Source organism: Lepisosteus platostomus, chromosome 13, assembly GCF_059453375.1.
Source record: "Lepisosteus platostomus isolate fLepPlt1 chromosome 13, fLepPlt1.hap1, whole genome shotgun sequence".
Lineage (NCBI taxonomy): Eukaryota > Metazoa > Chordata > Actinopteri > Semionotiformes > Lepisosteidae > Lepisosteus > Lepisosteus platostomus.
In genome coordinates this window covers 32,478,600-32,492,685 of record NC_142623.1, presented here as the reverse complement: position 1 = coordinate 32,492,685, position 14,086 = coordinate 32,478,600, and the positions used below count along the sequence as shown (strand labels likewise).

The 14,086-nt window shown below is 54.7% G+C and overlaps 2 protein-coding genes and 1 long non-coding RNA gene across 10 annotated transcripts; 1 reads left to right on the top strand and 2 right to left on the bottom strand.

The window, feature by feature from the left end:
• Positions 1-214: 214 nt before the first annotated feature.
• syce3 (synaptonemal complex central element protein 3) lies at positions 215-6,085 on the bottom strand. Of its 6 annotated transcripts, XM_088604226.1 has the most exons (4): positions 5,601-6,076; positions 1,682-1,769; positions 318-524; positions 215-283 (listed from the first exon to the last, which is right to left on the bottom strand). In XM_088604226.1, coding segments are annotated over exons 1-4 (513 nt in total). In that variant the 5' UTR covers positions 5,817-6,076; the 3' UTR covers positions 215-281. The 6 variants fall into 6 exon arrangements, with proteins under 6 accessions (XP_088460352.1, XP_088460356.1, XP_088460355.1 ...); XM_088604230.1 differs by having other exon boundaries at positions 215-524; positions 1,682-1,896; positions 5,601-6,085; XM_088604229.1 differs by having other exon boundaries at positions 215-440; positions 1,682-1,896; positions 5,601-6,028.
• A 74-nt stretch (positions 6,086-6,159) lies between these two features.
• On the top strand, positions 6,160-12,752 carry foxi3a (forkhead box I3a). 3 transcript variants are annotated; one of them, XM_088604224.1, is made up of 3 exons: positions 6,160-6,288; positions 7,390-10,114; positions 11,381-12,752. In XM_088604224.1, the coding sequence occupies exons 2-3, from the start codon at positions 9,535-9,537 to the stop codon at positions 11,962-11,964; spliced, it is 1,164 nt and encodes a 387-aa protein (XP_088460350.1). In that variant the 5' UTR covers positions 6,160-6,288; positions 7,390-9,534; the 3' UTR covers positions 11,965-12,752. The 3 variants fall into 3 exon arrangements, with proteins under 3 accessions (XP_088460350.1, XP_088460348.1, XP_088460349.1); XM_088604222.1 differs by having other exon boundaries at positions 6,233-6,321; XM_088604223.1 differs by lacking the exon at positions 6,160-6,288 and adding an exon at positions 6,555-6,615.
• Positions 9,907-11,101, bottom strand: LOC148650428 (uncharacterized). Its single transcript, XR_015926126.1, has 2 exons — positions 10,227-11,101; positions 9,907-10,194 (listed from the first exon to the last, which is right to left on the bottom strand). It is a non-coding gene; the product is annotated as an uncharacterized LOC148650428 (long non-coding RNA).
• Positions 12,753-14,086: the final 1,334 nt, after the last annotated feature.

The window sequence follows — 14,086 nt, the reverse complement described above, 5'->3', positions numbered from 1 at the left end:
ATGGAGTTGTTGGTGTGTACTCTGATTTAGGCTAGGTGTTATGTCAGTTTATTCCAGCAGGGCCCTGAACATAACTTTCCATTGATTGTTTATACCGATACAAAATAAACGTTATAGCCCCCGTTGTTTTACTGTGTAAAAAAAAAACACTGGAGAAAACAGGTCAAATTCAAAGAAAACATTGAATCCAGTTACAAAAGCATAAGCATTGAAAAAACATTCAGAATCTTTTATTTTCAACAGATGCCCCACACGGGCGGGTCTGCACAGAGTGCTGTGTCTCCGGGTGGCAGTGGGCTGTGCTGGAGTCTGTCCTCACTCCTCCGGCTGGGGGGCTGCCTTTGCTGGTTCCACCCCCTCCTTGCCCGTCCACAGCATCTCTGTCTGGTCAGGGTGTCCAAAGCACACCGTCAGGTTGCACTGCAGCAGCTGGGTCTTCACTGGAAATGGGCAGTTTATTAACAGAACAGACCTGAAAGCTGTCTGAGTACAACACGCTGTCAGTGCCAGGGGCCTGAAGGTATCTGGAAAGTGAGTGCCAGTCAGTCTGTACAGTCTTTACAGTACAATACCAAGGAACTAATGAGTTCCTGGCTCTCAGCACAAGAGAACATGAACATCAGAACATGCAAGCCAAGAACTCATTTTGTGCTTACTAACAGAGAGAGTGGGTGAAGCTGTGCTTTCTGTATTGCCTCGGGTGAATGTCTAGGACATTAAAGATGGCCTCCGGTGTACAGTGTTTGCACTCATCCTGTCCTGGGCCTGCATATACCCACAGACAGACCATCCATTCTGGATAGCAGCTGTGCTATTTGTGAAAGAAGGCCAGTTTTACAACCATACTCTGGCTGCTAAAAAACAGAACTGAGAAGCAAAGACTTAGATACAGCCAATCTAGCAGGGGAGAAGGTTCTCCAGTGGCCGGCAGAGGTGACCTCTGCTTATTTTAGGACTCAGCGAACACACTGAGTTCTGTACTCCTGACCTGGGCCATTAAAACCCGCTCATCATTATGCAGATTTTGTACATACGACAACCCTGTCGTGCCTTTTCTCCTGCTGTGACGTGGAATAGAAGAATTGTCATACATTTCTCAGTGTGTGGCGCAGCATCAGGAAGTAATGTTTCTGCAATGGATGTCTAATCCCTTAGCTGTGGGCATTGGTAGACATCTCTGAATGTATTTTAATTTAACGAACCTTCTTAATTTAATGAACCTTGAATGAATCCTGCCTTGAAGGCCCTGTCACGTCAGAGGGCAACAGCAGCTATCCTGTGCCAAGTCAGGGCTAAACTGTTTGGAACTGCAGGGTAAGTGTCTGTGCAAGCCTGATTTAGTGTAAACATGAGTTAACAATGCAAGACAGGGGAGACGCCCTGCACACAGCAGAATACATCTTTTTTTAATAAAACACTGGATTTCAAGAGGTAAAAAAACACGAAATAGTTCAACAGCGCTTCTGAGTCTCTTGAAGTGGGGCTCAGGAATGAAACTGAATTGTGGCTGTCAGAGCACGAGCGAGCTGCTTCCACTGCGCGTGAGACACAACCCGGACAAACTCTGCAGGGGGAAAGTGGTGCTTTTTCTTCTTGTAATTTTCAGTGTGTAATGAACTTCTTCTTGCATCTAATTATCATGGTAATCCTGGAGCACAGGACTGGTGGAAGTGTACCATACCTGCAAGTTTATCCAGGAAGTCGGACATCGCGGCCAGGTTCTGTATGATCTTGTCCAGGCTGGCGGGCTCTGTCTCGCCTCTCTCCATCTGAAACACAGCAGTGCTCCCTGTCACTGTGTCTGCGCACAAGGAGCAGCGAGCACTGCGTCAGCCTCTGCCAGTGCGCTGCTATCTTCGCCGGCTCTCCTGCCTCCACGCGCCACGCCATGAGCTTCTGTACGCAATGGAAATGAGCACGTGAAAAGATTATAACACCGGTATTTACAGCAGAAACAGAACTGCTCTCACAGCTGCATGCGGCATCTGTTGGAAAGCTGCGTCTCTTGAGAACGAGATGAGCGGAAATTTTGAGACTGCTGCAATCTGCATTTGTATTGTGTTTTCTTGGCCCCAGCTCAGAAAGCAGTTACGTTCAGAGTGACAGCTGGAACAGACTGTGTAATACTGTGCCCCCACACACACACACAAGTCAAGCAGCACCACACAGTTAAAACCCAGACCTGTATTCTTCTGTTTTACCCAGGCAGATCGACTGAAGGAGAAAGAGAGAGAGGGGACTGATCTTGAAATATTTATTGAGCAAACAAATAACAAAATATGCCAGTGTCTGTCTTGACCTAAATCTCCAAACAACAAAGGACCATCAACAAAGAACCGCAGTTGATATCTATGTCTCTACCGCAGAGACTGGAGGGGAGAGCGCTCTCCTGTGGCTAGACGGGAAAGGGCGGCGCGGGCGCGCAGGTGAGGTCTGGTCCTGGCACCCCGGGCGGTGGCAGCTCTCCCACGTCCTCCTGCCAGAGCACGCCCAGCGTGGCGCAGCATTTCAGAGCCTCCTCCTTCAGCCTCCTCAGACCCTCCACCGGCTCGGGGGCAGTGCGTAACACCACCATGTCATAGGTCATCCAGGTCAGCTCCACTGCAGCACAGGGGAGACATCGTCACTTGGCTCAGCGCGGCCTGCCCGTCGCTCCCCCCTGAAGCCCCCCCAGGCCAGAGCAGAGGAGTCAAGGTGACCTCTATCCACAGGTCCCTCAAAGACCCTTTTCAGCTGCTAAAGACCGTTCTTGAAAATAGAGGAGGTAATGTTCCGGGACTTATTATTCATTGTCAAAACACAAAGACATTCTGTACGGTATCGATAAGTTATCAGTCATTATTGGGCTGTAAGAGGCAGTTTGAAGTCAGCAGGAGCAGCCCAGGGCTGGGAGCAGTTCAATTCAATGTCACTGATCCAGGCCAAGATCACAGACGCAGATTAATGCTATCAGGGCCCTAAGTGCTTTTAAGCACAGTTCCTAGCCACATACTCAGAGTAAATATTTACTAAACACAGCCTGGAGATCTGTAATTGCGCAGAACGCTGCAACATGCTGATGTACCTGATACATTTTCCAAATCCTCTATCAGTTTCTCTAGCTCCTCCTGCAGCTCCTCCAGGGTCTGCTCTGTTTCCTCATGGTGCTGACTACCTGGTGGAGAGTCTCCCATCTAAGGACACACCAGCGACAGACGACAGGAACGGTCAGAATCGCAGAAAGACCTGCAGACCTGCGCTCGCAGAGACGCTGACCGGGGGCTGGGAACAGACATGCGCCCCCGTTCCAGACACGCACGAGAGGAGAAGCCGCAGTCGGAGGGGGGAAATTTGTGCTGTGCCTACTGGCCGTCTTAACAGACACAGCAACAGGGGAAGTGCCACACCTCCACATCCATTATCGAACCACTTCACCCAGTACGGGCTCACAGGGGCACCACAGGTACAAGGCAAGACACACCCTGGACAGACAGACACACGCTGACACCTGAGTATTCTCCCCAAGAAGCCAATTAACCTGCCAGCATGTCTTTGGACTGTGGGGGAAACCCTCACAAACACACAAGCTCCACAGACATAGTAACCCGGGGCCCCAGTACTGTGAGCCAGCAATTCTAGGCTCCCCGCCACTGAGCCACCCTTAAAATGAAAAGCCTTCCTGATATTTTTAAACACCCAAAATGTTGAGACTGATGTCTGTTTTAAATAATTGCAAAGCTGGTTATTCCTAGTAAGGCCGTGACAAGCTGGAGCTGCTGCTGGGAGCAATAGAAATGATGAGCCTTGGACAGGAAGCCAGTCACACGACTGAGCACAAAGCACAACTCGCGGGCGCCAGTCCAGTGAGCATTGCTCTGAGACTTGTGGCGGGAAACCTCCACACAACCCGAGTGAGCACTGCGAAACACTTGCTACAGTAAAGTTTATGAGCATTCCTGCCCGAAGCTTTGCTTAGAAGGGTATTTTATGTCCTTATTCTACCTGGGTAAGGTAGATCATGTGTATCATGCTGTGAAGCTATTCAGGACTCAGTTGGTGTCCAAATATTGAAATTTAAAAAGAAAAACAGATTTTCCGCTAATGATGCAAACATGCAACCAAAGTTAACTTAACAGTTCTTCAACATATTATTCCAGTAATAAAAGAGAAAGACGTACTTTTACTTGCAGGCAGTGCATCCATGATTCAAGAAGGAATGTCAGTCTGAGAAGCAGCAATAAAAGTTAATTTGACTGATAAAAGAGACCTGTTGTAAAAGAGAAAAGGCAACACAGCCTTTTTTCCAGTGATGGCTGCTGACCCTGCACTGCTGGTGTCCGCCAATACACATTGCTCTGAAACGTTGAGAGTGGCCAGGCTGAGCTGCTCTCACCAGAACAGGCTGGGTGACCGCATCTAGGTGCCAGCGGTGTTCTCAGAACAGAAGGGCATGGGGTGTCCTGGTCTCACCAGGCCTGCTAGGAGACAGCCCAGGAGGGTTTCTACAGTGACGAGGCCTGAAGGCAACATCACTGTGGCGCAGTTACTGTCAGTCGGCAGAAGTAAAGCGTAGCTCTTCCCTCTGCGCTCTGCCCTGAGCCCAGAGTCGGATGCCCCAGCTAGTGTCTGTCACTCCCTGCTGTAGGACAACGCCCGCTGAATCAGGGGGTACCTCACGGAAATGGGGGTGTCACCAATCACTGACACCTCCTTGGCTCTCACTTGTAGACGTGCAGACAAGGCATGTGTTGTAGGGAATACAGACTAACTGTACATGCACACTGCTCAACACTGGGGAGAGAGAGTTTTCAGTAAAATAGATAAGATAAGATCACTTTTTTGGCCATATACATTTTCTTGTACTAGGAATTTGTCTTTTTGCATACCCCAGCTTGCTCTCCATGAGACACACAGACAGGGAGAGAAGCTGGGGGTCAGAGGGCAGGGTCAGTAATTTATACGGTGCCCCTGGTGCAGTTGGGGTTAAGGGCCTTGCTCAGGGGCCCAAGGGAGTAGGATTCCTGTGCAGGCCGCAGGGTACGAACCAACAACCTTCCAGCCACAGGTGCAGATCCTGAGCCACAGAGCCACCACACCGGCCCTACAGGCACAGATCGAATTGCAATTTTAGACAGAGGTAGGTGTGCCAAGAGTACTGTGGGTCTGGCTCTGGACACATACAGGGTCACAGTGTGGCCCCCCTGCTCACCATCCCCTACCTGTGGGGCCCACAGCCAGTCTGCAATGTGTGAAGCTCGATGTGACAGTTAGTTCGCCTCAGAGAGCACAGCTGATACAGGCGGTTCTGTTCAGTCGTACTGTGTGAACGGACACCACCTAGGGCAGCGGAATTCGGGACAAAGAGACGTGAAACCCTCCTCTTTATGCCCTTTTCCCGAATTATCTGGTTCAGACGTGTCAGTCAGTGGAAACCGATACTGCTCGTCACTCTGCGGAAAGTGGCGTCTTGAACGTAACCGCCCAGTCTGTCGGAGAAGGTGTCCACCCTGTCACAAACAACACCCCTGTCGGGAGAAACAACTCCACTCGATAGACGGAGAGTATTGGTGTCATAAACGCGGCGGTAGCGGCCCGTTGCGGTGAGAGCCGGTGAGCTTTACCTCGGCTGCGCTGCGAGTCCTCCTGCGGGCCGCCAAAACCAACCGCCGCTGCGCGCGCCGCCCGCCGCCCGCCGCCCCGGCGGCACGCGGCGCCCCGGTGGGTGTGCGGGCCGGCGGGCCGGTGCGGGGCTGTCCCGGGACCCGCCTCCTGCCGGAGACACCGCCGCCCCGTAAAACACCTTCACGCAAGCCTGGGTTATTAGCTGCCATCGTCATCTTGACTGTTTAAACTAGAGGCTTTACTCTTATTTCCCGGGACGGTTAGATGAATACAACCAACCGCCGCTATGCGACAAAGGGCGAGAGAGATTCCCTATTGTACTTTATACTGTTGGTACAACTGTACGTTTATACAATTGTGCTATACATCCTCACAGTCGCTAGAATATCTGTTTCTAAAGCTCTTCTGTTTTTGTCATCATCTAATTGGGGCAAGGGATGGGGTCGCTATTATTCGTGTTTTAGAGAAGTGGTTTGGGCGTCCCCCCCGACACCGGCACGTCTCCCGTTTGCCCGAGCGCGCTCCTGCAGTGGCGGCCGGCGCCCACGGGGCGGCGCTGTGGCGCCTCGCCGCTGCCCAGGGCGCCCGCGGCGGATCCGGAGCTCGGCAGACAGGGCAGGCAGGGTGCGCGGCGCCTCTGATGTGGTCAGGAAGGCAGGGGGGCCCTGTTTTGGATGAAAAACGCCAGTAAGTCGTGCACGACGCCGCTCCGCTCGCTCGGTAATTAGTGTTAATTAAGAATATTGCCTCCTTCTCGACTTGTAATGCACTGCGCGCTTGAATGGCGACCGCCTCTTCAGTGCACTGCAACAGTACGAAGCAATTCAGCTGTTTGGATTCTCGTGGATTTGTTTTGATTATAAGCAGCGATGTTGTCCACACAAGCAAAGACATGCAAACCGTACAAATAAACCTGACATTAAATTCAATGTAACATTACATAGCAGACACACGCAGTCCTGGAGCGCCACTCCGACAGAACATCACACACACCGCCCGGGTCTGCCTGAGCCCGTGAGTCAGTCCTCCTTTACCGGGGACGCATTGATTGGTGGAGGGGGTTAGACTGGCTCCTCGTGTTGGGGGGCTTCAGGTGGCGACGGGTCACTGCGCCCAGGAGCGAGCCGGGCGGGTCTGCCGCCGCGGAGAGACCCGGGGCCGTTCCCGTGAGGGCGGCGAGTCAGCGGTCAGTCTCAGTCACTTACAGGTCAGGTACAGTAGGACTAACATCCCAGTGCTCGGCAGCCCGGGGACCAGTGTTCGCAACTGGTCAGATCACGTGCCTTGATTCAGTAATAATTTATAGACGTGACAGTTTTTAGGAACAGGTTCCAAGACCCGTGTTCTTGGTGGGTTCAGGGTGACCTGTAAGACGGGCTGGGTTGGGGCTCTCCGATTTGGGGTGTCCTGTAAAACGGGCTGGGTTGGGGCTCTCCGATTTGGGGTGACCTGTAAGACGGGCTGGGTTGGGGCTCTCCGATTTGGGGTGACCTGTAAGACGGGCTGGGTTGGGGCTCTCCGATTTGGGGTGACCGAGCCCCCCCTCCCCCGCCGCCCCCGCCCGCAGTTTGAGTGCGAGCAGGACGGAGCAGGAACAGGAGCGTGCGGCGTCTCTGCTCGGAAGAGAAGGTCGCTCTTTTTATCAGGACGTTTCACATATGCCTTATGTTTCTCAGAATAGGAGGAGCTCTCAGACAGCGGGATGTTGCTAGTTTACTGACTTAAATTATTCTGGTGGGAATCATTATGCTGCATGAAATGTTGCTCTTATTGTGTTTTTAATTACAGTGACAACAGCAGCAATAAGGTCCACGAATAAGGAAGGCACTGTACTGTTCATGTACAAACTGGATGTCGAAGAACCTCAAAAATAAATGCAGCAACAGTAACAAAACATCGTCTTTCTTTTCGAGAGCGACTTTACCTTCTGCACTGTTGCCCCTGTGTCCGGTCTCTGCAGTTGCTCCCGATGTGTCAACCCCACACCTCTCCCAGCTCGGCGTGCCTGTCTGCTGCCTGAGCGCACCTCCCCTGCACCCACCTGCACTAGCCCTCTCAACCACGAATCCACGGAGCTCTTCCTGAATTCCTCTGCGGCTAATCCCCCCACTGGGGTCTCCTCTGCCAACCTGGACCAGAACCGAGTTTCCTGAGGTCCCGACGCGGAGTCACCTTACTGGCTGGCTCGCTGTCAGGGGGCTCTCTGTGTGGGCTGTCACAGGAACAAGCGCAACGCAGACTAAGGGCGAGAGCTCTGGACACATTTGTACACACAGGGCGGTGGGAGCGTGGAGCGAGCTGCCCAGACATGTGGCTGAGGCCAATACACTTGTGTCTTACAAGAAGCAGCTGGATGAGACCCTCCAGCCAAGACAGGAGGCCCTTCTTTACACAAAGGGGGGGTGGGAGTGTGGATCGAGCTGCCCAGACATGTGGTTGAAGGTGGAAACGATCCCTATATCAGTAACGGCGGTCCGGGCCAGGCGGAGCGACTCCAGGGTGAAAACGCGGTCAGGAGGCGGTAAGGGAGGAGCAGCTCGGCGAGGAGAGAACCGGCCCCAGGCGCCGCGCGGCACAGAGCCTGCCTTCAGGCCCTGGTAAACAAACACAGCCTCCCCACCCGCAGCAAACTTCAATCCCTCTTCAAACACGAACCTCCAGCACGAGCCACACAGGCCAGGGGCAGATCGAACAGGCCCAGCCTGGCCCGGCCCGGCCCGGCCCGGCCCGGCCCCCTGTGTGCCTGTCGACCTTGTGGACCTGCAACCTGAGGAGGCTCTGATGGATATCTGGGTACGGGGGGGAGTTTCAGGGGACCGGATGAAGCTGTGCATCCCCCCCATACTCCTGCTCACTCATCGCCATGGCGATCCACAGCCCCCCCCCCACTATACTCCTGCTCCTCGCTCGCTCATCGCCATGGCGATCCACCCCCCATCCCCGTCTCCCATAGCAACCACTGCCCATCAGCCCGCGGGGCGCCCTGCGAGCGCGGCCGGGAGTGCTCTCCGCGGCCACATGAGAATGAGCACCCCACCCCCCTGGCCTGACACCGGGCCACCGTGACACAGGGAGAGAGAGAGAGAGCGTCCCAGTGGAAGATCCCCCCAGGGCTCCAGAGCTCGCGGCGCAGAGCAGGAACTGGCTTCTAAAACAACAGGCTGTGACAGCAGGCGGGGGCGGGGCGGGGGCGGGGGCAGGCGAGTATAAATGGCCCAGGTAGGCAGGAGACAGAGCAAGTGATACACCTGCTGCACCTGTGCCGGACACAGAGGCAGAGAGAAACAGAAACTGCAGCCCCTCCGCTGGGACACAGAGACTCTACAGATCTCTCCTGGGACACAGAGACTCTACACATCTCTCCTGCGAAACAAGAGACTACAGATCTCTCCTGTGACGCAGAGACTCTACAGATCTCTCCTGGGACACAGAGACTCTACAGATCTCTCCTGGGACACAGAGACTCTACAGAGCCCTACTGGGACAGAAGGACACTGCAGAGCCCTGCTGGGAAACAGAGAGACTGCAGCCCTCTGCTGGGACAGAGGGACAGAGAGACTGCAGCCCCTTCACTGGGACACAGAGACAGAGAGACTGCAGCCCCTCCGCTGGGACACAGAGACGGAGAGACTGCAGCCCCTCCGCTGGGACACAGAGACGGAGAGACTGCAGCCCCTCCGCTGGGACACAGAGACGGAGAGACTGCAGCCCCACCGCTGGGACACGGAGACAGAAAGATTGCAGCCCCTACGCTGGGACACAGAGACAGAGAGACTGCAGCCCCTCCGCTGGGACAGAGGGACAGAGGGAGACAGAGAAACTGAGGCAATCCGCACATCTCGCCTGCTGGGAGAGATTAACAGAGGTACACCGGTACCTGAAGACAGAGAAACGGAGAGAAGAGACCCAGAAGGGGGAGGGACTTTCAGGACAATGACTTCATTCAACCCCCCGGGCCAGTCGCCCCCACGCTGCAGCCCCCAGTTCCCCAGCCTGGGCCAGGAGCCCCCCGAGATCAGCATGTATGGGGAGGGGTACTACCACCCCCCCAGCCTGCCCAGCCCGCCGCGCGGACCCCCATCCTCCTATGACCTGGGGGAGTACGCCACGGGCTCCCCGAACCCTTACCTGTGGTTCAACAGCTCGGGCCTGAACAGCACCCCCTACCTGTCGGGCTCAGCGCCGCCAGGTCCCTTCATGCCACAGCACTACGGCATGCAGCGCTCATACCTGGCCGGGGGCGGCCCGCCGGGAGACCTGGGCTGGTTCTCCCTGCCCTCTCAGGAGGACCTGATGAAGCTGGTGAGGCCCCCCTACTCCTACTCCGCCCTCATCGCCATGGCGATCCACGGCGCCCCCGACCGCCGCCTGACGCTCAGCCAGATCTACCAGTACGTGGCGGACAACTTCCCCTTCTACAACAAGAGCAAGGCGGGCTGGCAGAACTCCATCCGCCACAACCTGTCCCTCAACGACTGCTTCAAGAAGGTGCCGCGCGACGAGGACGACCCAGGTCAGCCCAGAGCACAGACTCTCGCCACAGGGCACCTCGGCACAGTGGCAGAGCGTTTACTGGCTTCTTCCCCAGCCTGGCTGTGCTGTGCTATACTCTCACTGTGCCATACTCTCACTGTGCTATACTCTTGCTGTGCTGTGCTATACTCGTGCTGTGCTGCGCTCTCACTGTGCTATACTCTCACTGTGCTATACTCTTGCTGTGCAGCTCTCTCACTGTGCTATACTCTCACTGTGCTATACTCTCGCTGTGCTGCGCTCTCACTGTGCTATACTCTCGCTGTGCTGCGCTCTCACGGTGCTGTGCTGTGCTCTCGCTGTGCTATACTCTTGCTGTGCTGCGCTCTCACTGTGCTGTACTTTCACTGTGCTATACTCTTGCTGTGCTATACTCTCACTGTGCTGCGCTCTCACTGTGCTATACTCTCACTGTGCTGCGCTCTCACTGTGCTATACTCTCGCTGTGCTGCGCTCTCACTGTGCTATACTCTCACTGTGCTGCGCTCTCACTGTGCTATACTCTCGCTGTGCTGCGCTCTCGCTGTGCTGTACTTTCACTGTGCTATACTCTTGCTGTGCTATACTCTTGCTGTGCTGCGCTCTCGCTGTGCTGTACTTTCACTGTGCTATACTCTTGCTGTGCTATACTCTTGCTGTGCTGCGCTCTCACTGTGCTGTACTTTCACTGTGCTATACTCTTGCTGTGCTATACTCTCGCTGTGCTGCGCTCTCACTGTGATGTAACGTACTGTACTATGCTGTGCACCCCACCACCCACTCTCACTGTGCTGTGATCTCACTGATCTGTGCTCTTATTGTGCTGTACTCTCACTGAGCCATACTGTACTCTCACTGCACTAACTGCACTTTGCTCTCACTGTGTTAAGTGCACTTTGCCCTCACTGCTTTGTGCACTTTGCTCACACTGTGTTAAGTGCACTTTGCTCTCACTGCTTTGTGCACTTTGCTTTCACTGTGTTAATTGCACTTTGCTCTCACTGCTTTGTGCACTTTGCTCACACTGTGTTAAGTGCACTTTGCTCTCACTGCTTTGTGCACTTTGCTTTCACTGTGTTAAGTGCACTTTGCTCTCACTGTGTTAAGTGCACTTTTGAACTGGTCTCTTGAGAGACAGGGGTAGGAAGAGGAGGAGGAGGCACTCTTTTCCCTGGACTGCAGGTTCTCCCAGCTGTACTAACGCTGCGCTCTCCTGGCTGTGGTCACTGAGCGCTCACCCGCCGCCCGCTCTCTCCTCTCTCCGCAGGCAAGGGCAACTACTGGACTCTGGACCCCAACTGCGAGAAGATGTTCGACAACGGCAACTTCCGCCGCAAGAGGAAGAGGAAGTCCGACCTGGCGCAGAGCGAGAGCTCCGGGGGCTCTCTGGGCTCGGAGTCGGGGGAGAGCAGCCCCAAGGCGCCCAGCGGCCTCATCGACATCGCCGACCCGGGGGCGACCCCCGAGAGAGGCCCCTCCCCTACCTCCTCGGGCCCCTCGCCCTGCCTCAGCAGCTTCCTGTCGGGCATGTCCACCGTGACGGCGGGGGCCGGCGGCGGAGCAGGCGCAGGCGGAGACCCTGTGAGCCGAGCCCTGCCCCTGGGGCTGGCGGGGGCAGAGGGGCCCCCCAGGTCCAACCAGGCCCCCAGGAGCTTCAGCCCCTACTCCCCCAGCTGCCTGCCCCCTCTCCCAGACTGGAGCGCCCCCCTGCCCCCACCTGCCCCCCTTACCTCCTCGCCCTCCTCCATGGGCTACAGCAGCTCCGTGCTCAGCCAGCTCAACAGCCACTTCTACCCCAGCCTGGGGGGGGGCGGGGGCTTGCTGTACCCCCGGGAGGGCTCCGAGGTGTAGGGAGAGAGGCACCGACAGACTCACCAGCAGGCAAAGGGAGGGTGGGGAGTGCTCATTTTCATCTGGCGCGGCTCTATGTGTTCGGGCAATGACATGTTGGGGAGCGTGCACGGAATTGGGCGAGTGCACGTCCGGAGCGGGGGAACGAGGACTCAGCCCCCCTCGGGGCTCCACCGCCTCGGCCCGCACCGCGTTTTCTTCCAGCGACCCGTCCAGAGGGAGAGAGCGCCGGTCTGTTTAGACGCTCGCCGACGTCATCTCTCCGCGCCGGCAGGACGGCTCACCGGTTAGTCCGGCGGAAACCAGCCGTCGGTCGTTCCCTGGAGCTCTGCGGTAACGCAACGGCGACCGAAGACGCAGAGGTGACTCGGACTCATTTAAGCCACTCTCTCGCTGTAAAACCGCCAGTTTCTTCATTTCCTCTTCAGTCAAAGTGAAACGAAAGCTTTGCCAGGACAGCTGAAGCGTGTATGATTGTGTACCTGATTTGTCAATGGTTTCTTTGTGACGTTTTTACTACTTTTTCCAACTCCTCTTTGCAGTGGGGAAGTGGGAATCAGAATAAAAGTTACAATTCCACAATGGCTATGTACTGTACTGTGAAGACACATGACATTTCTGAGGGTGGGGGGCAGGGCTTGTGAGTGACCTCTAACCCCAGTGCCTTATTCTAGTCCTGTACAGCAGTTTGTGCTTGTGATGTATTTCCAAGCCTGTGTAAAGGCTGACCTTTTCCTGGGCAAAATGGGTTTGATGCTTTTTTGTAATAAAAAAGTTTTTTAAAACAATGTGTGTGTGTTGGGCTGACTGAGTCTCTCACTGTACCCCTCAGTGGGCTGCGCCCCCTCTGTAGACTGAGCCCGCAGACAAGGGGGCTGCTGTCTGGAAGGATCACAGGTCCCAGTCATGGGTTCGATCACAATTTAGTGCCTCAGAGCTCCACTTGAATTCTTATTAACGTTTGGTGCCTGAGAGGAGCAGAAGGCATGCTTTTTTGCAGAGGACCAGGTCAGGCATGAACCCCAAAATTGCCATTTCTCCTTTAATCTCCATGTCATTTTGCACGGCGTCTGTCGATGCAGGATCCACCCTAGAATCCTTTAAACTCAACCTGCGTTCAGCTCCGACAGAGGCTGTCAGCGCACTGAGAGCAAATATCTCAGTGATATGGGGCGGAGCGGTGGCTCTGTGGCTAAGGATCTGCGCCTGTGACTGGAAGGTTGCTGGTTCAAATCCCGCGGCCGGCAGAGGAATCCTACTCTGTTGGGCCCCTGAGCAAGGCCCTTAACCCTAACTGCTCCAGGGGCGCCGTACAATGGCTGACCCTGTGCTCTATCCCCAAGATTCTCTCCCTGTCTGTATGTCTGTGTCTCCATGGAGAAAAAAAAAAAGCTGGGGTATGCGAAAAGACTAATTCCTAATGCAAGAAATTGTATAGGGCTAATAAAGAAACATTACATTACATCTAATTTCTCAGTGTCCTTACACTGGGGGTACAGGCAGCATCACTGGGAGCTGTTCAGGAGCCCCGGGCATCCCTGCGCTGGGCTGTCGGCACACACAGGCTAGTGTCGGACACTGTGCCCCCTGTGTGTGTGTGTGTGTGTGTGTGTGTGTGTGTGTGTGTGTGTGTGTGTGTGTGTGTGTACGGTGTCAGCACCAGAGCTGAGGGCCAGGCAATGTCTCACAGGAAATATTCTGCTGAGTTATTGTCCTGACAGCACTGTAATTCATCAGTCATGCCAATAAACTTAGAATCTGAATTCGAGAGAGGGGTGAGGGAGTCACCACACAAGCCAGACAACTCTGTCTCACTCACTGGGACGCACATAATCAAAGTGGAATGCTACAGGTGCCTAAACCAACAATACACACTATTTGAGCATCTGCCAGTATCTGACTGGGTTAAGAGACAGCAAAGAGAAACAGATTCTGATGAAGTACAGGCTCAGTGACCACAGCCTGGACATAGAAACTGGACACAGAGAGACCTGAGCTGTGGTCTGTTTCAGTCTGTTTTCTTGGCTCTCACTGGAGCTGAGTGAGGACTCTCCTTCTGCTCCTCTCTCTCTGTCTCTCACCCCTGGTCTCTCGTTTGAGCCCAGGCAAGCAGCTGGATCCT